The sequence below is a fragment of the Macrotis lagotis genome, chromosome 6 (genome assembly GCF_037893015.1).
Source record: "Macrotis lagotis isolate mMagLag1 chromosome 6, bilby.v1.9.chrom.fasta, whole genome shotgun sequence".
In the NCBI taxonomy this organism is placed as follows: domain Eukaryota; kingdom Metazoa; phylum Chordata; class Mammalia; order Peramelemorphia; family Peramelidae; genus Macrotis; species Macrotis lagotis.
The window spans coordinates 57,613,859-57,636,745 of record NC_133663.1 but is presented as its reverse complement, the minus strand read 5'-3'; the positions used below and the strand labels follow the sequence as shown (position 1 = coordinate 57,636,745).

General features: G+C 38.1%; 2 protein-coding genes across 5 annotated transcripts in view; both read right to left on the bottom strand.

The window, feature by feature from the left end:
* Positions 1–16,905: 16,905 nt before the first annotated feature.
* Positions 16,906–17,740, bottom strand: MBLAC1 (metallo-beta-lactamase domain containing 1). The gene has a single exon (XM_074191218.1). It carries the CDS (start codon positions 17,706–17,708, stop codon positions 16,974–16,976), a length of 735 nt encoding a protein of 244 aa, XP_074047319.1. The 5' UTR covers positions 17,709–17,740; the 3' UTR covers positions 16,906–16,973.
* A 3,167-nt stretch (positions 17,741–20,907) lies between these two features.
* SPHKAP (SPHK1 interactor, AKAP domain containing) overlaps positions 20,908–22,887 on the bottom strand; it is a 154,527-nt gene continuing 152,547 nt past the window's right edge. For all 4 annotated transcript variants that reach the window (XM_074191213.1, XM_074191212.1, XM_074191211.1 and 1 more), the window contains one exon: positions 20,908–22,877. In XM_074191213.1, coding sequence (XP_074047314.1) covers positions 22,734–22,877 — 144 coding nt within the window. In that variant the 3' untranslated portion in view covers positions 20,908–22,733. The remainder of the gene's footprint in view (positions 22,878–22,887) is intronic.

Genomic DNA, 22,887 nt, shown 5'->3' with positions numbered 1-22,887 from the left:
CACCTTCCCCCTTTGCCACTGCACTGTGTGAAAACATTTTCTTGCCACTTTTAGGTGAAATAACTTATTCTATTCTACCTCTTCTTTTCCTTTCTCCTACTAAATTCTTTCCTCCCCCATTAACTCAATATTTTAATTTTATTTTAATTTTAGGTTTTTTCAAGGCAATGGGGTTAAGTGGCTTGCCCAAGGCCACACAACTAGGTAATTATTAAATGTCTAAGGTTGGATTTGAACTAACATACTCCTGACTCCAGGGCCGGTGCTCTATCCACTGTGCCACCTAGCTGCCCCAATATTTAATATATTATACCTTCAAATTCAATGCCCTCCTATACCTTGCCTACATATGCTCCTTCCACCAGGCCTAATAAATGAGAAGGTTTATATGAGTTATCAGTCTCATCTTTCTATGCAGGAATACAAACAGTTGAACATCATTAAATCTCTTATAAATTGCCCTTCCCATTTGCCTTCTCTTAGCTTCACCTGAATGCTGTGTTTGAAGATAAAGCTTTCTTTTCAGCTCTGGTGGTATCATCAGGAAAGTTTGTAAGAACTATTTCATCGAATGCCCATCTTTTCCCCTGAAAGAGGATATTCAGTTTTGCTGGGTAGTTGATTCTCAGCTGTAAACCAAGCTCTTTTGCCTCCAGAATATTATATTACAATCCCTACAAGTCCTTAAAGAAGATGCTGCTAAGTCCTGTGTATTCCTGACTGTGGTTCCCTGATGTTTAAATTGCTTCTTCCTGCTTGTAATATTTTCTCCTTGACTTGAGAGTCTAGAACTTTTCGATAATATTCCTGGGAGTTTTCATTTCAGAATCTCTTTCAGGAGATGATCAATAGATTCTTTCAATTTCTATTTACTCTCTGTTTCTTGGATATCAGGGTAGTTTTCCTGGAGAATGTCTTGAAACATGATATCTAGGCTATTTTTTGGGGGGAGGGTCATGATTTTCAGGTAGTCCAATAATTTTTAAACTGTCTCTCTGAATCTGTTTTCCAGTTCAGTTGCTTTTTCAATGAGATATTTCATATTATAGTGTATCATTTTTTTTAGGTATTTTTGCAAGGCAAATGGGGTTAAGTGGCTTGTCCAAGGCCACACAGCTAGGTAATTATTAAGTTTCTGAGATCAGATTTGAACCCAGTTACTCCTGACTCCAGGGCCGGTGCTTTATCCACTGTGCCACCTAGCCTCCCCCTATAGTGTATCATTCTTTAGTTTTGTTTTATTGTTTCTTAATTTCTCACAAAATCATTGGTTTTCCTTAGCTTCATTCTACATTTTTTTTCAGAGAGCTTTTGTATCTCCCTTTCCATCTGACCCATTCTACTTTTTAAGGCATTCTTCTCCTCATTTGATTTTTGGACTACTTTTTCCATTTGACCCAGACTGGTTTTGAAGATGTTATTTTCCTCAGCATTTCTTTTGGATTTCTTTGACCAAGCTGATGACTTGATTTTCATGATTTTGCTGCATCACTCTCATTCCTTTTCCCAGTTTTTCCTCTACTTCCCCCAGCCCTTGCTTGATTTTCAATTTTTTTGAGCTCTTCCATAGCCTGAGACCAATTCATATTTTTCTTGGAGGCTTTGGATACAGAAGCTTTTTCTTCATTATCTTCTGAGTATGTATTTTGATCCTCCATAGGACCAAAGTAATTGTCTATGGTGGGAGGTTTTTTTTCTGTTGTTTGCTCATTTCCCCACTTGATTGTAACTCTGTGTTAAGGTGGGCTCTGCTTCCAAGTGCTGAGGGTTTTTGCAGCTATTTTCAAGGACACTCCCTAGGCAGGTTCTTAATTCCTCCAAGGTCTTATGAGAGGTTCTGACTGCTCTCCTGGTCTGTGGATGACCACAAGCACTCCCTTCTGCCTTGGAACTGTGAGGAGGATCCTGGCTCTGCTAAACCCTGAGCTGTTTTACTTCTGTTCTTTTCCTGAGATGGGACCACAGACTGTGATTTATTTCTGAGTATGGATGAAGCCACATCGTCCTGCCTCATGGATAGCAAAGGGACCTCTGCAGTCTCCTCCATCCCCCTTACTGTCACTGGACTGAGAATTCTGGAAACAGATGCTGAGTGGCTCCCCAGGCCTGATCCCGGTTGCCAGGGACTGGGTCTGCACTGGACTGGGCTCTGTGCTCACTCTGGTGAAGTAGAGTTTCCCTGCTGTCCTTCCAAGTTGTCCTTGGCAATCCCTGGGCTGAGAGGTATGGAAAATTCCCCTGCTACATAGATCCAGGTGCCCTCAGGAACCTAGGAACCCTGTGGACTGTTCCTGGATTGTTGAAGTTGGTTTGCTTCTGTGCACTCTGGGCTGCATTGTGGATCCTTTCTAACTCTGGTGTAATAGACCCTTTCCATGGATCTTCCAAGTTGTCTTGGGCTGGAAAATTGTTTTACTCACTTTTCATGGGTTCTGCCTCTCTAGAATTTGGTTAGAATCATTATTTAAAAGTATTTGAAATGGTTTGGAGGAGAGCTCACAGGAGTACCTGCTTTTATTCTGACATCTTAACTCCACCACCCCAAAACAGATTTATAAATATTTCAGAACATATTAATTCTTTTACTTTCTCCCTAATCTTCTTTGGAAATAGACTTAGTAGTGGTATAACCTGATGTTTGTCCTTCATTTTTGAAGAGGACCACAACATCAGGCAAGGGATGCCATAACAAGCACATGAATTGGATTTGAGTGAGGGGTGTCATGTCATGTTACCAGCTCCACTTTCTTCTTTGGAGCCTTCTGGTCCAGTGATCAGATATGGATCAGGACTATTGAAGATGGTCTTGGATGTGAGTCAATCAGAGTTAAGTGACTTGCCCATCATACAGCTAGTAAGTGGCAAGTGTCTGAGACTAGATTTGAACTCCTGTCCTCCTGACTCCAAGGCTGGTACTCTGTCTACTGCACCACTTAGCTACCTAACTGTCAAAGGGTATAAGCAGTTTAATAACTCATTGGGCTTAATTCCAGATTACTTTTTGAAATGTTTGAATTAGTATCCCAATTTTCCACATCTCTTTTAATATTTGTGCTTTTCTCTCCAATCATTTTAGCTAATCTAATAGCTTTATTAAATTGTATCTCAAGGTTGTTTTAATTTGCATCTCTGCAATAGTGATTTAGAACATTTTTCAAGTGACTATAAATACAACTGGTACACATTATTTACAAGACTTATGGATAGGTAAAGAATTTTGAATAAACAAGATATAGAGAATAGATAATTTTGATTATGTCATATTAAAAGTTTTTTCTGTACAAATAAAACAAATGTAGCCAAGATCATAAGGAAAGCAGAAAATGGTGAAAAATTTGTAGTTTCCCAGATAAAGGTCTCATCTCAAATATATTAAGAAATTTGTAAAATCTATAACAATTCAATTGGGAAATGGTCAAAGGTTATGAACAGGTAGCTTTCATATGAAAAAATTAAAGTGATTTTTAATCGTAGTAATATTTGTTAATAATCTAATATACAACTATCAACATTTTTGGTAGATTTTAGCTTTTATTTTTCTATCACCAACATTTCCCAATATATTACTCTCCCTTTTATGAGATATACATTCCTTTTAAAAGTTAAAAAAAGGGAAAGCAATATAGAAAAACTGACAGCTATCATAAAAGTTTGATATTCTATGTAGTGTTCCATGTGAGTATGGTGTAGTGTCAAGAGAGACAGAAAGATCTGAGTTCAAGTCCTTTCTGACATATACAAGCTGTGTAACTTGGGGCAAATTATTTTACCTTTCAGTGCTCTCAGCACCTAGGACTACTAGTCAGGTATCAATAAGAGGGAGTTTCTTTGCCTGCAACTTTACTTTTTATTTCTCAGTTCCCCAGTCAATTCATCTGTTTTCCTGTGGGAATTTTATTTCTTTTCAACTATTGTTATTCTTTTACTTTAACCTGATGAGTTTCTAGTTTTTACTTTTCTTATATGATGATGGTGAGTTTATTTCTGTCATCTTGTCAGAATTCTCCCTACCTAATCTTCAAAAATCAATTCCAATATCTTTAAACTATGTGTAGCTTTATCCCATAAACACTTTGTCACCTATCTGATGTAATTATCATGTTTTACTGTAGATTCTAGTTATTCTTTTTATATTTTATCTGTCACATTTTGAGTTCCATAAAGACAGGGAGGACTTATGTCTTTTTCAAGTTCTTTCTCTACCCTAAGCACAGGGCTCTGATCATCAAAGGCTTTTAGTATATTTGTCAAATTAAATTGAACTGAATTGAATCAAATCACAGATTATCACAGGAGAACAACATAGTTGAACCATTGGTCCTGGTTAGGAGACTGAGGAGAGATGGAGTAGGGTAGATTCTATAGTATTTTTCTTGAACCAGACCAGAGCAAGCTGTAAGAAAACCTGCTCTTTGGGGAGGAGGTGATTGGAGATATCCCCATTTCCTTCTTGGACTATAATTTCTCTGAGTTTGGTAATAGAGTATAATTCACCCATCATGATTGTGGTCAGAGTGGGGACAACTAAAAATCCTCACTTCACAATGGTGAGCCATTGGTTCTAAAGAAACTATGGTAGCCTCAACCACAAAGTTGGGCAGTTGTAGTTCACATACAGTGATTGCTAATAATTAGAACTGTCCAGCAATGGAAGGAATTGACTTATTCCTATCACTGGAGTTGTTCGAATAGAAGTTGGTTGATGACATAAGACATCTTGGGAGCAAGGACTGATTCAAGAAAGGCTGGATTCGATGATTACAATATAAACTTAAAGATTCTGATTCTAGAAGATATTCTCTGGAAATTAATAAAGACTTGAAAAAAGTTATTATGTATTCCTGTTAAAAAAAAGTAAATGGTAAAAGTATTCCACAATGAGCTCAAATACACTTATTCAAGTTTGAAAGACATCAAATAATTTGAACTGATACCTATTGAAGTATTTCTCAACATACATTAGATACAATATATTAGTTATTTAACTGCATATGTTGATTGGTTCAACATTGAATCAACATTTATTAAACACCCATGTGCAAGGCCCAATTCATTATTTATCCAGGATATGGTGATATAACAATAAGCACATAGATGTTCACATATACATGTTCACATGCTAAAGGATGTTGAGTGCTGGAGGTTCTTCATCATACTATTAATGTCATAATCTAAAGAACACATGTCATTCCTCTTGGATATCTAATCTAAATTCCTTTTAAGCCTCTTTTGTTTCTTAATTAATGCTACTGGGCAAGGCTATTGCCCAAAACATAATTTAGTAATAAATTATATTTTATTTTAATAATAATAATAAATAAAATAATTTAAATAATTTTTACATATAGATAGGAAATGTCTTGTAGGAAGGAAATTTTTTGGAAATATTTTATTTTTCCAAATTAAATGCTTAAAAATATAAACATAATTAGCAAACAAGCAAATTTGTTAAAAAAAGTTTTATTTAGTTTTTTCTATGTGATAGACATAGTGATAAACATTTTATATATAGATATTTTCATTTGATCTTCATAAGAATCCTGGGAAGTAGGTTCCATTATTATCCCCATTTTACAGTTGAGAAAATTGAGGAAAGGAAAATGACTTGCTCAGAGTACACAGATAGTAATTGAATTAGATTTTCATTCAAGACTTATGACTTTAGATCCAGCTTTTATCTATATGTATGGCAGGATTTTTAAATTTTCAGTTTCTTTTTATAAATTCTAGGAAGTTATGTGTTCTACTATTTGAGGCAGCTGGATTCTTTTAAGAACAGTGATCCCAAAGTTTTCCTGGGCAGCCATATCTATTTCATTTCAAGCTGCAGGTCAGACTTCAGACTTTTCTGCCTTCCCAAATCCTTCCACCCTTCCTCCTTTCAGCTTTCTTTTATGTGTTGTCTTCCTCTGTTAGAATATAAATTCTTTGAAGTCAAAGGACTGTTAACAATTGTATTGGTTTTATATATGAATATGTACATATGTATGTACACACATGTGTAATTTAATAAGTGCTTGTTGATTATTTGAATAAGTAATTTGAATTATGGTCAAGGCATTATGTTAGATACTATAATTTACATATTAATGTTCATGAGTAGTCTATTTTGAAACTGGGTATAAAATAATCACTATATTTTTAAAGCAAATATTTAACTTATAACAAAAGAATTAAGAAAATAGCAAATATGCATTTTAATTGATTCAGTTAATTTACTTAGAGAAGAATTTAACTTTCCTTTACATAGCAAGAATGTATGCAGATCAAAATTCACTTAGATGATTAATTCTTTATTATACTGACAATATTCACCCTTTATTACTGAGAACATTTGCAAATCCCTTTGGGGAAGATAATTTAATTGCTGAAAATGTAAAACATATTTATAGTAAGGTATAGCTTCTCTTTTTTTTTCTCTCTCCTGGAGGAGAGGGCAACTTTTCTGTATACTTATCTGTTATTCTTTCCTTTACTTGATTGGTGTCAAATCAAACAGGAGAATTATTTCCCATATTGAGTTTTTGATAAATAAAATGTTCTGTGTCAAACTGAAGTAAATCTCAGTTGAGACTCCTTCACAAGTGTAGGTGTTTCTTGTATGTGGTGACCAAAATACCTTTCTTTTCCACTTTGCCCCTGGTAAACCAATGCTATCTATTCCTCTCCTTCACAGGTAGGAAATATCTATGATGCCCCCCCCATCTCACTTAAGACTTCTAGTATTCTTTTATCTGAAAGATGAAATGTGAATCCATCCATCCATCCTTCCTTCCTTCCTTCCTTCCTTCCTTCCTTCCTTCCTTCCTTCCTTCCTTTCTCTAATTGCATCCATGTACTTAAGAGAATAAATTCCCAGAGCTAAGCTACATGTGATCTGTCTATTGCTTCCTTTGTGCTGGACACTATAGTTTTTTTTTAAAAAGAAGCTTCTTTTCATAAGTAAGTGCAGCTAGGTGGTGCAGTGAATAGAACACTGGCCTTGGATTCAGAAGGACTTTGAATTTGACCTCAGGCAAATTGACACTTAGTTGTGTGTCCTTGGGCAAGTCACATAATCCTGACTGCCCGGCATCCAGGATCTTCTCCAGGCATCCTGATTCATGTCTGACCAATGGACCCAGACAACTCTGGAGGAGAAAGTGAGATTGGTCTCTTAGCACAAATCCAATTCATGAGCTTGTCATGACATCACTTCCCTGATGTCATGGTCTTCCAAGAAGGAAGGACAAAAATATCATCTTTTAATATTGTGTTTGTCTCTTTGATTATATGAGACAGTCCACTAAAAATAACATCTGTTTGAGACAAACTGCTATTATTCCTCTTCAATCTCATATTTGTGAAGTTGAGTTTTTTAATCCAAGTATAAAGCTAAATTTACATTTTTCTCTATGGATAATAGGAAACATTTCATCTAATTAAATTTGGACTGTATGTCCTTTGTGAATCTCGACTCTATCATCAAATAGTTTTTTTAATTTTTTTTTTAGTTTTATGTCACTTGCAAATTTTATAAGCATACTGTATCTACATTATAGCAATTTTGGGTTTTTTAAATCAGTAAATTCAAATTGTCCCAAAAATCTTATTGCATATTTAAGCTTTAATCACTAAATATAATAGCTTAAAATAGCAATAAAGTTTAATAGTGTGAAACTTCACTAAGACTTTTGATACATATAAAGAAAGCTTTCTTCTTTCTCTTTCTCCTGCTTAAAAGTCCTTTAATTATAATTGCAAGATCCAGGCAAATTCCTTTCTACCAGCCTTTATTAGATGTCCTCCATCCTTGACACTAGTGTATGTCAGACAGAGCCTGAGATCTAAGCAATCCAGTGCTGGAATGGTCATATTCAAAGGACAGAGGACCCAAAGTCCATGATCATTCTGTGATTTCTCAAACTTTTGGATCTATTGTGTATCAATCTGAGAGTGGCTGTAAACTCTGAAGTCTGTCAGTGGATTGCTTCTTGGGCATATTCAATACCCCACCTATACAGTAAGAAAACACCTTTCTTCTTTTTGAGTTCTGCTACAACTTCCATTCTTCTCATGTTAAGGGTCCCCAGAGTCAAATATTTCAGGATCCATTCTTAAGTTGCACTGTTATTTATAACTATACTCATTTAGGCCTCTACATAGGATAGATGGTCAAAGTATGCAGATAATGTTGCTTGCAGAATTCTGTTAATATTTTAAATAGACTGGAATAGGTTTTAACCAGTATTTCTATTGCAGCGAGTTGATGGTACTGGATATATTAGCATCACCATTTTTCTTGAAGACAACAACTTCCTTGGGGAACTTCAAGCTCACCTTGATATGAAATAGTCTCTATTGCTAAATCTGTTAAGTCTGTACCTCTTCATAGACTGTCAAAGTACTTTTCTCAAATATTTTTCAGAGAATGATTGGATTCTGATAGTGCCTTGAGAATTAGGATAGCATTGCAGTCTACTTTTTTGTTGTTTTTACCAGCAATCGTCTGCATGTTGTATAAATCCAGATGCATAAACCCTTAAGGAATCAATGATCAAATCATTGAAGCAGCAATGGCTCAGACTCATCATTCCATGGGAAATACTCCAGCCAAAACTCATGTCATTGGAACTGACCAGAGCCAAGGCCTATACACATCAATGTTCCAGGGGAACATTCTTTGTTATACTTGTTTGTTGAGAGATTTTGTGTGTATATTATAGTTGTTTCCAAATATATTCCTCTCTCCTCCCCTACTCAGTGAGTCATCCTTTCTGATAAAGAACAAATATGAAGGAAAAATGAAGCAGTTCATCAGACTTAACCAATGTTTGAGAGCATTATGATATATGCATGCCATATGCATGGACCCTTACTTATTAAAAGAAGAAAGGGAAATGCATTAAAAAAACCCTATTTAATATATATATAAATTTATGTTTAATATATATATATATATATATATATGTACAGACACACACATAGATACATCCATCCATATGTACATATTTCCCTCAAATAGACTGTAAGTTTTAGATCTGGAGTTGTATCTCATACTTCTTTGTATCCTCTTGCAAAATATTGAGCACCTAGTATGCACGCAATAAATTTATGATTAGCAGTGGAAAATCATTAACTTTGTAATCAGAAGACCTAACCTTTTTTTTTAGTTTTTGCAAGGCAGTGGAGTTAAGTGACTTGTCCAAGGTCACACAACAAGGTAATTATTAAGTGTCTGTGGTTGGATTTGAACTCAGGTACTCCTGACTCTGTGGCTGGTGCTCTATCCATTGCGCCACCCAGCTGCCCCTAACTCCAGGTCTGGTGCTCTATCTACTGTGTGACCTAGCTGCCCCAGAAGACCTAACCTTGAATCTACCCTCTGATACTTAGTAGCTGTGTGATCTTAGGTAAATCTTTTTATACTTTCCCATTCTGTAAAATGGGAATTATTATACTTACACTAATTACTTAACAAGGCTAATGTAAGGAAAGTCTTGGTAAGCTTCAAGTTCCATATAAATGTGAATAGTTGTTTAGTTATCATAATATTATAAATGTGTATGTCTGTGGGTATACCCCACAATAGCATTTTTAAGGTTTGGAAAGAACTTTATTTGTATCATGTCATTTGATCCTTATCTGCAAGACAAATCCTAACAGTATAAATTACATTAAAATATACAATTATAATTATTCCCATTTTACAGATGAAGAAAGTAAAATTCAGAAAGTCACAGAGCTAGCAAGTATCAGAGTTTGGATTTGAACCCAAAAGTCTTTTTGTCTCTAGACCTTGTCCCCTCTGGTCACTATTCCATAATGCTCAGGTAAATGTAAACTATTATTATTTTTTGTTTTGTTTTGTTTTTTAGGGTTTTTTTTTTTTGCAAGGCAAATGGGGTTAAGTGGCCACAGGGCTAGGTAATTATTAAGTGTCTGAGACCAGCTTTGAATCCAGGTACTCCTGACCCCAGGGCTGGTGCTTTATTCACTGTGCCACCTAGCCACCCCTTAGGCTATTATTATTAATGGCAGTGGATGGACGTGGTTTGAGAGATTCATTTCGCAGACTTTCCTAACTTACCTTAGATAATTTCGAGGTGCCTAGACTCAAACCTCACATTCTACACGAAAGTTCCCCTCCTTCTGCCAGTGTTTCCTCACCAAAATGATCTTGTGTTTACTTTACATGCATATTGTGTGTAAAGATAAGTCCCAATTAATGCCAATAATGAATCCCACTTAAGTGGCTGCATTTTCAAATTTGTAGTGCATACTTCCATTGAGCTGGAACCAATGCCCATTTTTTTAAACAAAATCAAACATTGATTTTGAACATGCAATCAGTTCAATGGATTCATTACTCAAACTAATTGGAACCTAGCTGTACTTATATGTATATGTTTATAATCTCCTTGAAGGCAAGAAAGATTTTATTTTTATCTTGGTATTCCCTAGTTCCACTAGCTTTTAAGCCTCCCTTCATCTCAATATAACTTTATCTATGTTTATGTCAGATAGTCAATATATATGTGTAAGGCATCTACTATGGACCAGGCATGGTGCTAACCATTGAAGATCCAAATACAAAATCAAACAAACAAAAAACTCCCAAGACCACCATCTCTACTTTCAAGAAACTTCAAACTAATGGCACATAAAAGACTGAAAAGCACATGTTGTATATTCTATCCCTTCCCCCTTCTTAGAAAATAAACTCCATGAAGTCAGAGCTTTATAATTTTTTGTCTACATATTCCAAGAGCCTAACAGAGTGTGTGGTACTAACAGTTGCTTAATAAATGCTTGTTGGTTGATCGACAAAATTTCTGTGAAAAATTTTGAGGGAGAAGGAGAGAGAGAGAGAGAGAGAGAGAGAGAGAGAGAGACTCACAGAGGTATTTTAATTTTCACAGTATGTGTATTAATTTAGCAAGAGTTTCTGATTGTTATAGCATTGTTCTTGACATTCTAAAAGAACAAATTCCATGCCTCAGGATAATAGTCTTCCTGGGCAAAGAGCCCTGAGCTTGCAGATTTTGAAAAACAAGTTGAGTTGGCAAAGCTTGGACTAATGACTTCAGGATTACTTCTCCAAGGAGCAAAATGAAAACTGAAGTTAAAAAAGAACTGGGAGAATGATCTAGGGACTCAGTCGAAGTCAAGGTACATAGAGACTTCCCCTTGCTTCGGAGATTTGGGCTATGTAGAAAGTGTGGCAAATCCTGTCTTTTTTGTTATTATTTTTTTTAATCAGACAGCTCCTATCCCTTCCTGCCTCTAAGAGCAGGGACTCTGCCAGAAAATCACTGTAGAGCATCAAGGAACAGATAGTCTAACCCTATATGGAGACACATGGAGAAACTGGGACCCAGGGAGGATCAATGACATCTCTATGTTGTCCTGTGTGTGTCCAAGGCTTAACCTGATGGTTAATACAGAAATCAATTGAACAGATCAATATGGAGGGGAGGGGGATGAGGTTACTTGTGGTGAGTAGTATTAAGAATTATATTGTCTAGGACTGAGATCTCCAACACAAGACAGAGGACTTTGGACAGATTTACTAGCTGTAGAGGTAGAAAGTAGTCTTAAGAGTCATCTAATTAGAATCACAATCTAAAGAGTTGATAGGGACCTAAGAGGTTATCTTGTACAATTTGCACAGTCCCTTCTACAACATTCAGTATATGGTGATTCAGCCTTCAGGGGAAGATTTACAGTATTGGGGACTCAGTACTTCTTAAGAGAGGCATGGGACAGTTGTAAATCATTTATCAAGTTAAGGCACACAGTAAGCACTTAATAAATGCTTGTTCCCTTCCCACTTTCCTTACCCTTCCACAAGATTAACCATCCTTCTATTTACAACCCTTTAAACACTTGAAGACAGTAAACATCATGACGACTCATGTGTCAGCACTGGTACCACTTCATATATGTTAAAAATCAACCCCACCCCATTGTTAGTATTCTCTTGAAATCACTTTTCATTACTTTTTGTTCCTTATTATATTGTGTATACTTTTTATTTACATTCCTGTGTTCCTGTATTCCTTCCACTGGAATGTAAATATTAGATTGAAATGAACCTACAAGGAGACAATTCTTGAAATAAAAGAGTTTACTGAAAAGAGGATAGAAAGGGGACACTGGGAATCATATCTTGTTTTTGACATTCTTAACTGTGTGACCATGGCAAGGTGTTTCTTCCGAGATTTTGAAATAATCCAGAAACCAAAAAACCATTGGAGAAGATAAAGTTTGATATTGCTTACAATCATTCTTTCTCTTTTTTTAGGGTTTTGCAAGGCAATGGGGTTAAGTGGCTTGCCCAAGGCCACATAGCTGGGTGTCTGAGGCTGAATTTGAAGTCAGGTACTCCTTACTCCAGGGCCAGTGCTCTATCCACCGTGCCACCTAGCCTCCCCTACAATCATTCTTAATCCAACCTTTTTGGGATGTGTGTGTGTGATCTTAATGGATTTATGGATTAATATATTTAAAAATTTTATATCAGTGTCTTGTGTAGACACCTGCAGATAGGAACACAATAATTGTCAATCTAGCAGGGACTTTAGAGAACATCTCTCCAAATTCTTGGCTTCATAAGTGTATCAACTCAAGTCTAGAGGTCACACAATTCCAAAAAAAATACTGCTCTTGCTGTTTCCCATTTGATTTTCCTTTCACTAAATTATAAGTTTCTTATATTTTTTATTCCTTTTTTAAAAAGTAGGTTGATAGAAGAAACAAATGAAGAAATAGATCACAATTTTAATTAGGAATTCCATTGATTTCATATAGGTCACAATGTGGACTGCTGATTTTTACCCTCCTTCAGATGTTGCTGGGATCCTCAGAATTGGCCGTCTTATTTGCAAACTGTATGACAAACTAACCTTCACAAATGTCACCCATGAGCTAGAAAGATGAATTTGTCATTTGATATAAAAATTCACCTGGGATCATTTAGAACCATTCTATCTTAGAAATAGCAATTTCTGTCTTTTTTTTTCAAGGAGCATGAAGGTAAACCTCTCAATCTTTATTTGGGCATAGATGGAAGGCACTAGGATTATCTCTTTTAGTACTGAAAAAAATATTTTTTTTCTTTCATCCCAGTGCTGAATATTTTGTGCCAAATTTGGGCTAAAATAAGAATTTCGCAAAAGATCAATTATATTAGGAGTTTGTTAATTTCTTCTTAACTATGCTATAAATGAATCTAAAACAACTAAATAATTTTTTTTTACAAAAACATATTTTTCAACATAATGTGCTCCTGCATTGAAAGAGTTAATGGAGTATACAAAAGATTTTATTTTAGGTTTTTAGAAAAATACAACTGAAAATTGTTTTCTAAGTCCTCCTGAACAAGTGATTCCCTTGCATAATTCAAGTGGATCTTTGAGTCCAAGTTTAGTCTAAAGTAAGAAGCCAAAAAAGAACTGGGGTGCTTACAACTAGGGAAGCTGAACAATTATGGAAGGGCTGCACTCTCTCCACATCAATGACATCCAGGTCCTCTGTCCACAGTCTTTACTGGCTCAGCAACTCCCCCTTCCATTGTGATAGCACTGACTCTCAAGGGGTGGTTGTGACAATTCGATGAGATAATAGCTATTGTTGCTGTTCCTGTGGGACAAGGACCAGTCTACTTCCATCTTTTGGCCCACCTGCCCAGTGGTCAGATTGTTGGAACTATTCCCTTGGCACCTGATTCTTTCATAGATTCCATTTGTGACAGGGTCAGAAATAGAAATGGGGAGAAAAGTTACAAAATATTATCAACTTCACAGTCATTATGCATGGGTAGGGTTGTGTAAGGCAGGGAGAGGAAAGCTTATAGAAGAGATAATTAATGGAGAATATTCCTCCCCAAAAGGTAAATGAAAGTGAAAGAGTTCATTTCAATGCAGATCTGTGGAAGTTTGGGAGCTGGAGCTTGGAGAACTGCTAAGAGTAAAAAACAGAGAACAAATTTAGATAAAATTATTTCAAGGGGTCTGGAATTTTATTTTCAAAAGATACAACTTAATAATTACCTAGCTGTGTGGCCTTGGGCAAGCCACTTAACCCTGTTTGCCTTACAAAAAAAACAACTAAAAAAAAAAGATACAAAAAAAATTATTCAACAGCATCAACACTTGCTGGAGTGAGGGGGTCTGAAAAGGGGGTCTGAAAAGACTGAGGTCTTTCAGAGTGATTTAAAAAAATCAACCAGCTGGGTAGATAGTTGTGCTCTCCTATGGCCCAGGTACTGTATGAGTATAAACAAAATATATATACAAATATAAATACAAAATATACAAATATAAAAATGAAAACTATTAATCATGAACTGAATTTGAAGGAAGTAGATAGATAGGGAGGTACAGAAATTCTGGGTTGGAGAAAACAAGACTATAGAAAAGTAGAATGAGAATTTGCTGGGTATGCTAGAATGGACTGTAAGTGTCCTGACTAATGCCACACCCCTATTTTTCCTTATTTCCCTATTCCTGAAGACCACCTCTCTGCATGTAATATTAAAAGCTATAATTTTTATATTAATATATACAATGAATTTAGTTTCTAGAAATGCTTTTCACAGGCAATCTCTGGGTTGGGAAACAGTGAAAATAAAGTAGTAATTTTTTAAATACATGACAGGTCCTTCCCTGAACTGTGCTTGACCATGTTAAATGTAGTGAATCAAAATAAACTGTACTGAAGAATAACACAACTATATAATTAGCACTCTCTCTCTCTGTATATACATATTCTGTCCAAACTTCAGCAAGGCAGAGCTCCAAGGAGTAAGCCCATGATTTGCAAATTGAATTTTGGCAAAGAAAGTAATGTCACCATTTGATTTACTGGGACTGTCTCTGTACTGCTTTGTCACACCCAGTAACCTATTAGACAGTCCCAGGGACAGCACTGAGGTACAAAAATTGTGCAGTGCTTGGCCTGGTCCATACTTGTGTGGTTTTATTAGACTCTAAATCCCTGAGTGGGGTTGGAAACAAGGTACAGGCAGTATGGTGGTGCTTGGCCTACATCCCTATTTTATCATCTCTTCACACATCTTCACCTATTACTTGGTAGGAAATTGGGAAGCTATTAACACATGCTCTTCCACATGGTGGTCACCACTTATTATAGGTTAATGTATAACAGCAGCAGGCTTACTCTCTACCTTCATGCTGTTTTTCTCTTCTTGATTGCCCTGCCTTTTAAGTTTTCACCCATGATCACCAATCTATGTGATCCCTGACATCCATGCAAACATTTGCAATAAGACAAGCCTATTTCTTTGTCTGCCCTCATTGAATGCATTAAGGCAAGAAGAATTGGACTTGGAATTCAGACAGGATTTAATAGAAAGTTGACTAGATTAAAAGTATTTTATCTGATTAGATTTGAGCACCCAGTCAAGACATAATATATAGCTAGAGGGGAGGTTGGAAGAGGGAGAAGCAACATTTTTTAGCTCATTAGTTTTCAGAATTAGTTCATCCTTGTTTTCATGTATTTACTTTTCTCCTTGGGCAGGGTGATAGGGGTATTATTCAGATTGGATTTAGTGTTAAACAGGATGTTATAAAATAGCAGTGGTGAATTTAAGATTTAGGTGCTAGTATTTTCTCAAAGGATCTTTAGAGAAAGATATAAAGGAATTTAGATCTAAGAAGCCTGAACTTTTTTTTGAAGCTTAGGCTTTGGAGGAATAGCACCTGGATGGAAAAATGACTAAAACATATTGTTTAACCCTGAGATTCCATTCCTAGACATATAATCTAAGGAAGTCATTCATAAAAAGAGGAAAAAGATCCCTTATGTACCAAAATATGGAAGTAAAGAACTAGAAACAACATAGATATCCATCAGTTGGGGGAAGAGTAAATTGTGGAAAATGAATGAAATGGACTATTTAAGGATATAAGGAACTCTGAATATACAGAAGCACTGAATGATTTATATGAATGGATCTAGTGATGTAGAGAACCAAGAATATATATGATGTAAACGGAAAGAAAAGCTGTTACAAAACAAAGTTTAACAGGCAAAATTACCAAGTATAAATTTGGTCCCAGAAAGGAGAGTTGAGAAGACACCCCCCCCCCCAAGTCCTTTAGAGGTTGGGAGGAAGTAGGGTGCATCAAGGCTATCTCATATGTGCTGTCAGATGTTCTGTGTGCTTTTTCTCTTTAAAAAAGTTTTGTTCTATGGGGAACTTTCTTTTAAGGGATTGGGGAAGTATTTAATCAATGTAGAAACAAAAGATGAATACAAATTTATTTGAAAAACTCGCACCCACATGCTGAGGACAGCATTTCCACTTACTTCCACCCATAGCTGAACCTTGAATTTAGGAAGGAGCAAAAAAAAGGTGCAATTTATCCTAGTCATTTATTTAAATATGACTGCCAACATGAATGTCTGACATATGCTTAAGGCATTCTACTTGGCTGATACTATTTTTAAGTGGCTTGCCCAAGGAGACACAGCTAGGTCATTATTAAGTGTCCGATGCGGCATTTGAACTCAGGTCCTTCTGACTCCAGGGCCAGTGCTCTATCCACTGAGCCACCTAGCCACCCCTTTGGCTGATACTTTTCTGTCTTTAAATTTCACTTGACCTTCAGCAAGAAGGTATTCCTAACCTCATTTTGGAGAGGAGGAAAACGAGACTCAGAAACAGCTGCAAGTTAATGGATTTTCCTCCTCCAAGGCCAGAGAGGGCTCATCAGCGCTGCCAGGACAGTCCTGGGGTGCTTCCTTAGGGGGTCATGGCTGCTTTTCTCCGGGGAGGCTCGGCGGGCTTCAGGCCTGTGTGCTTGCAGCAGCAGCAGCAGCAGCAGCGCCGGGCCTGTGCTTGCAGAAGCAGTAGCAGCGCCGGGCCTGTGCTTGCAGCAGCAGTAACAGCAGCAGTGCCGGGCCTGTGCTTGCAGCAGCAGTAACAGCAGCAGTGCCGGGCCTGTGCTTGCAGCCCCCCGCAGTCAGGGCTCCCTGAAGACCCGGAACGGGCCCCCGTGGCCGGGCACCACCACGTCGGCGGCCGCCAGCACGCGCTGCCGGCTGCGCTCCTGCGCCACGGGGTCCTCGCTGAGCCCGCGCCAGGTGTCGCCGTCGTCCTCGCGCTCGAACACGTCTCCCGCCGCCACCACGGTGCCCAGGGCGGTGCCCGCCACCGCCACGCTGACGTCCCCGCGGCCCGCGTGGCCCGGCGTGGCCCACACCTCGAGGCCCGGGCCCAGGCGCAGCGGGCACGCCTCGCTCAGCCCGTGGGGCAGGTAGAGGCCCCCGGGCAGGCACAAGTCGTGGCCCACGAGCAGCGCGGCCCGCGGGAACAGCCCCAGGCTGCCCACGTGGTCCGAGTGCCCGTGCGTGCCCACCACCAGGCTCACGGCGTCGGGGCCCACGCGCTGCGCCGCCAGGGCCGCCAGCAGGGCGTCCCGCGCCCAGGGCCCGCCCGTGTCCACCAGCACCGGGCCCGAGCCCGCCTGGGCCAGGGCGGCCGCCGCGTCCGGCCCCGCGGGGGGCTGCCCACGCGCGCCCGGCGGCCGCCACGCCCGCGGCAGCACCAGCGTCACCGAGCCGTCCGCTCTCTGCGCGCCCCCGGCGCCCTGCGGCTCCGAGTAGCCCCGCAGCAGCACGACCACCGAGTAGGGGTCCCCCGGGATGGTCAGCGGGGGCTCCCCGGGCAGGGGCTCCGTGCGCACTCGCCAGCTCATGGCCCGAAAAGCGCGCCGGGCCTTTGGCCTCCCTCGGCACCCGGATGTCCTGGCGCGGCCTCCAACATGGCGCCGCCCAGACGGACGCCCGGTTCCGCCTTCCGTACGGAATCGGTGTAGGACACGTCATTTCCGATGACCGCGCGGTAAGGAAGGTTTTGGCGCAGGCGCAGTCGGGGCAGCGGCAGACAGGCGGAAATCAGTCTAAAGTCAAAGAGCCAAGGAGATTCTTTCTTTCTTTCTTTCTTTCTTTCTTTCTTTCTTTCTTTCTTTCTTTCTTTCTTTCTTTCTTTCTTTCTTTCTTTCTTTCTTTCTTTCTTTCTTCCTTCCTTCCTTCCTTCCTTCCTTCCTTCCTTCCTTCCTTCCTTCCTTCCTTCCTTCCTTCCTTCCTTCCTTCCTTCCTTTCCTTTCTTTTCTTTCTTTCTCCCTTTCTTTTCTTTTCTCCATCTTTTCCTTATCCTTTCCCCCTTTCTTTCCCCTTTGCCTTCCTCTCTTTTTCTCTTTCTCTCTTTCTGGCTAGCCCCTCACCTCATCCCTCTCTGCCTCTCTCCCAAGGGTGACCTTTGTGATGGGCAGGACAGCCCTGCACCTGCCATCCCCCCTTTTTCTCCCTGGATCCCCCAAACAGGAGCTGTCCTCCAGGGCCTTCCTGGGCTTAGTTTGGGACTGATAGTCCACCTGCCTCTTGAGCCCTCGGCCCTGTTCAGCAGGGGCCCTAGGAGAGGAGGATCTATGGCCTCATTCAATCAGTCAACCACATGCTTATTAAGCACCCTTGCACTACATATGAATATTTGTGTGACTTTAGATGCTTGAGTTTGGTAAGAGTCATAGTAGCAATCACCCATGATGTGCCCCTCACTGTGTTTAAGAAAGACTCAAGTTCTTTGCCAGTTGTCCCTCTAGTTAGTTGACCCCAGACAAAATGCCTTATCCATAAAATGAGGGAATACTGCACTAAATCCACAAGCCTATGGTCTTGGGAGAACAAAGAAAAAGCAAAAGAATTCCTAACCTTGAGGAGTTTAGTCTCTGATGGAGGTAGAATGAGTTTAACTGTATGTATTGTATGTTCACAATTACTTTGTATTTGAATATCATCTCAGAATTTGAACTTTTCTAAATCAGGGAATGTGTTTTTTTGTCATTTCTTGCCATCTCCATGTTTAGCACTTACCTGCTTAATGAATAAGTTGTTCACTGATGGAAGTCAGAATATATAATATGAAGACAGACAAGGTGGAAGGTAGCCTTCAGGAGTATGGCACAAATGATATCAATTTGTGTAATCTTGTTAGATTTTTATGTTCATATGAGCTAGAATTTTTTATTAAAGTGTATGAGTTTGAAAATGCTCTTGCAACACTGCCTCTTATCCTAAGAAAAGTAAAACATGTTTCACTAAGTAAGATTTAGTCTACCACAATAGCAACTGGCATCTTGAGAGATTCTGAGAGTTGTTGACTAGGGAAGACTGAAATCCCTGTCTAGGACTGTGTGTGAAGAATGTTGGCATAGAAATGTGAAAAGATTTGTTCATTGGTAACAATACTGAGACCAGTGGATGGACTGTTAAAAAGTTGGGGAATTTAGACCAATTGTACAACAGATAAACTGTAAGCTTCCTGAGGAGTCTTTATTCTTATTTTTGTATCCTTATATTTACTAGTGTTTGACTTATGTTATTTAATCATATGAATTGTGTCTGTAAAATATCCTGGAGTTTTTTTACCATTTCCTTCTCCAGATCATTTTTAAAGATCAAGAAAATGAGGCAAACAGATGAAGTGACCTGTCTAGGATCGCACAGCTACAAAGAATGAGTGTAGATTTGAACTCAGATCTCTCTGACTTCAAGCCTAATGCTCTATGCATTATGACATCACCTAGTTGTCCCCACCCATACCCTATAACTTTTAGTTAATTGATTGATTTAAATGTGTGATGAAAAAATGCTTTTCTTGTCCTTAGGCAAGATCACCACAAAATAGGGAAATTTTTGGTGATTGTTGTCATCAGAATAGTATGGTACTATTGAGAGAAAAAAATCAAAGTGCAAATGTTTATTAAGCAAGTATTGTGTTTGATGTCATGACTGGGGATATACAAAATTCACATTAACTTTTAGAGTAGGTAGAGGGGAGTAAGTAGCCTGAGATAATCAGGAAAGCCTTGTTGACTAGCAGTTGGACAATTTTAGACCATATTTTCTTTCTTCCCTACTTATTCAAATATTAATAAAATGTTTCATTTAAATCCAAACAACATTTATTGCCCAAGAAGGAAAGGATTGTAGAAGTTTGCTTGGTTATCTTTCAAGGGAAGTGCCAAGAAGACTTGTCCTGTCAAATCCAGGAAAAGATTCTAGGTATCCAGACTTCCAGTGTACAAAATCCTGACTGACAACCACCCAATAACTGTACTGGGATTTGAATATCCTCTGACTCCAAATGTTTTTCCTCTGTCCCCAAATACTTTGTGCTTTCATAGAAATGTCTATTAGAAAAGATAGCCCAGAAGATGGGTATAGGAGACCATCAAAAGGGCACTGAAGGACAATTAAAAAACCTTTCAACAGCTGACAAGAGATGAAATGCCCTATTAGTAGATCAAATCTAAAGGGCCTGCCAAGGAATGTTAGTAGAGAAACACTATCAACAAATTGTGTTTTCCCTAGAATAAGAGGGGAGATGTTAAGGCTTTTCAGTAGAATCTAGTCATAAGCTAATAGAAGGATCCATAGAAATAGAAGGATCCATAATCCTTCTGACCTATGTTACAGATGAATAAATCACTTGATCAGAAGGTAAAGGGATTTGTGCAAGAATTCACAGTAAATATTAAATAAAGGGAGTTATGGAATGAGTGTGTGTGTGTGTGTGTGTGTGTGTGTATGTAATTCAAACCCAGATTTAATTGAGTTATTTTTTTTTTTTAGGTTTTTGCAAGGCAAATGGGGTTAAGTGGCTTGCCCAAGGCCACACAGCTAGGTAATTATTAAGTGTCTGAGGTCACATTTGAACTCAGGTACTCCTGACTCCAGGGCCGGTGCTTTATCCACTGTGCCACCTAGCTGCCCCAATTCTGAGTTTTCTGGACGATATTTTGACATTTTTGTCCCATTACACACTTTTGCTTCTTTTCCTACTTAAAAAACCACGTTATTTTGAGGGAGAAAAACACCCCTCAAAGATGCCAATTTCTGTAACTTAAATTTATTTCTGATTAATTTGCAACATTAAGCACAACATATTTAACAGCATCACACTTTTACAATCCAGTCATATCATTTGTGCTTTGTAAGATAAGTAAACATTTATTCTATCACAATAGAGGCTACATACAATTATGAAGAGTTATTCTGAAAAATAAAAACACCCCTTTTCACTTCACAGGACAAAGTACTGATGGTTTGGACAAAATATGTTTGGTACAGTTTTGATTTGAACATTGGGCATAATAAGAATCCCAGATCTATATCATTCAGGACTATTGAATGGGCCTTTGATACCTGTTTAGCCAAGAAATAGATGCTTTGGAGAAAGAATGGAAGTGTTTTAGATATTTCAATATGAGCTTGGATAGAAATAGACCTTAGGGTAATAATTTTGATTATATGATTCTTTTTTTTCATCCTTCACTTTAAACTTCAGAATCTGCAAAAAAATTTAAGTACAAAAGGAGAATATTTTAAGAATTCCTTTGAGGAACTTTGAGCATGAAAATAAAAGTTAGGGAAGATTTTATTTTATATTGGTGGAATAGAGACAGCAATCTTCTTGTGTAATAATATTGTTATAGGAAGATGGACATGGTAGCAATTCTGTTTTCTTAACTTTCTAAGGATTACAATATTTTACCCCAAATTCATTGCCAGCCTCTTTGGCAAAATTAGGGGAATGGAGCAATTAAGCATGTGCAACATTGTCAGTATTAATATTTGATATTACTCCAGTCACATGTGAATATCTTGGTAGCAGTACAGTATAGCATACTATTCAAAATGAGCCACTAAATTCAGAGATCAAAATAAAATGGAACTCAGGTGAATTCCTCAAAGTATTTTTTTTCTCCTAGAAAATTCCTCTTGAAATGGGTATTATATAATAGAGTGTAAAGTTTTTTAGCGAAGTAAATATTTTATACTGAAAGACAGGTATCTTTATGATTAGAAAAATTTTCAGTTTTTTTTACAGAAAGGGCAGCAGGTGCTGGTGGATAACATTGAAGAAATGGAAGTATTTTGGATAAGGTCTACTGAGATATATCTGAAAGAAGCAATATTTTGAACCTAATTTTGTTTTTGTTCAGTCATTTCTGACTTTTTTTGAGCCCATTTGGGGTTTTCTTAGTAGTTACTGGAGTAATTCGCCATTTCCTTTTCCAGGTCATTTTACAGATAAGGAAAATGAGGCAAAGTGGGTTAAGTAATTTTTCACAAAGCTAATAATTCTGAGGCTAGATTTGAATTCAAGAAGGTGCATCTTCCTAACTCCAGATCTGGTGCTGTATCCACTGTACCACCTAGCTATCTGCTTTAAGCCTAAATAGGGACCTAGAATTTCTCCATCATTTCTTAAACCCTCCTGTGATTTGGTTACTTTCTGAATGACCTCCATAGAGAGATTACATGAAATTCATACTATTGTTTACAAAAAATTTTGACCAGTATTTTCAGTTGATTCATGTAAATAAAGACATTTTGCTTGTCATTTTATTATAAAAATATGTAGCCATAGCAATCTTCATTTGGTTCAAGCCTATTCACAAGCTTACCTATATCAGAGCAAAGAATTTCCCTTTTGATAAAATGTTCTACAGCACAATATTTCAAAACTTGCCCACAGGTTCTAATGATGAATAAAAATGACAATTTCTTTTTTCTTTTGAGTATATCTGTGTGTGACAGACTTTAGGAGCAGTTTTTTTTAATTCTGCTAATGTTATGAGAAAACTTATAGCATTGCACAAACCACTGTAACCTAAACTGCAATAAAAGATGAAAGTCTTTAGAGGACAGCTGTCTTATCCCAACTCCAGGAGCCAGTCAAAGAGGCTTGGTTTCAGCTCCTTTGTCTCCTCATGCAGCTTGCAGTATTGGACTACTGCGTGAAATATGTCACCCACTTTCCAGGCTTTCTGATGAACTAGCTGCACAACATCCAAGAACTGCAGTGAA

Coding starts and splice junctions, on each gene's coding strand:
- MBLAC1 (XM_074191218.1), bottom strand. CDS start 17,708: ATGAGCTGGCGAGTGCGCACGGAGCCCCTGCCCGGGGAGCCCCCGCTG.